Source organism: Antrostomus carolinensis, unplaced genomic scaffold, assembly GCF_000700745.2.
Source record: "Antrostomus carolinensis isolate BGI_N321 unplaced genomic scaffold, ASM70074v2 scaffold27134, whole genome shotgun sequence".
NCBI lineage: Eukaryota > Metazoa > Chordata > Aves > Caprimulgiformes > Caprimulgidae > Antrostomus > Antrostomus carolinensis.
Window position 1 is genome coordinate 1 of NW_010311799.1, and position 569 is coordinate 569.

The 569-nt window shown below is 63.3% G+C and overlaps 1 protein-coding gene across 1 annotated transcript in view; it reads right to left on the reverse strand.

The window, feature by feature from the left end:
* Positions 1-155: 155 nt before the first annotated feature.
* The window catches only part of LOC114818524 (RNA-binding Raly-like protein), a gene marked incomplete at both ends in the record, with an annotated part of 1,552 nt that continues 1,138 nt past the window's right edge, over positions 156-569 (reverse strand). Inside the window, one exon of the mRNA XM_029084712.1 lies at positions 156-322. Within this exon, the coding sequence (XP_028940545.1) occupies positions 156-322 (167 nt within the window). The remainder of the gene's footprint in view (positions 323-569) is intronic.

Below are 569 nucleotides of genomic sequence, written 5' to 3' on the forward strand. Positions count from 1 at the left end.
CCTGGAGGCACGGGGGGTTGTAGCCCTGGCACGCAGCCGGGACAGCTCAGGGGCTCCTGATGGAGCATCTCCCCAGCAGGACCCATGTGGGCAGCGAGAAGGGTTGAGTTTTAGGAAAGCAGAGAGCCCAGTGCAGGATCTGGCCCTTCTCTTACCGTCTCCTCCGTGTCTGTGCTCTCCTCAGCGCTGTCGATGTCGCGCAGGTCGCTGTGTCCCTCGGCTCCTGTCCCCTCCTTCCCCCGGGGCTCCCATGACCCCTCTCCTGCTGGGGACGGTGACTCTGCCCCCGTCTCTACCCTCTTCTTCTCACTTTCCTTGGACCCTGCAAGGACAGAGACAGTAGAAATTTGGAGTGACCATGCAAACATCAGCCTTGTCCTCTCAATGTCCCCTCGTGCCCAAGGGCTGCACTCTGCCCTGCCCAGGGAAGGGGGAGGACACGGGGAATTTGCCCAGTTGGCTCTGGTTGCCCAGCTCCCTCCTGGGCAGGGAGGGATCCCGTATGCCCGGCTCAGGGTCCAGGCTCGCGTGTGCCCACAGGCTGCCCAGCACGGATAGGTGGGTGTTGG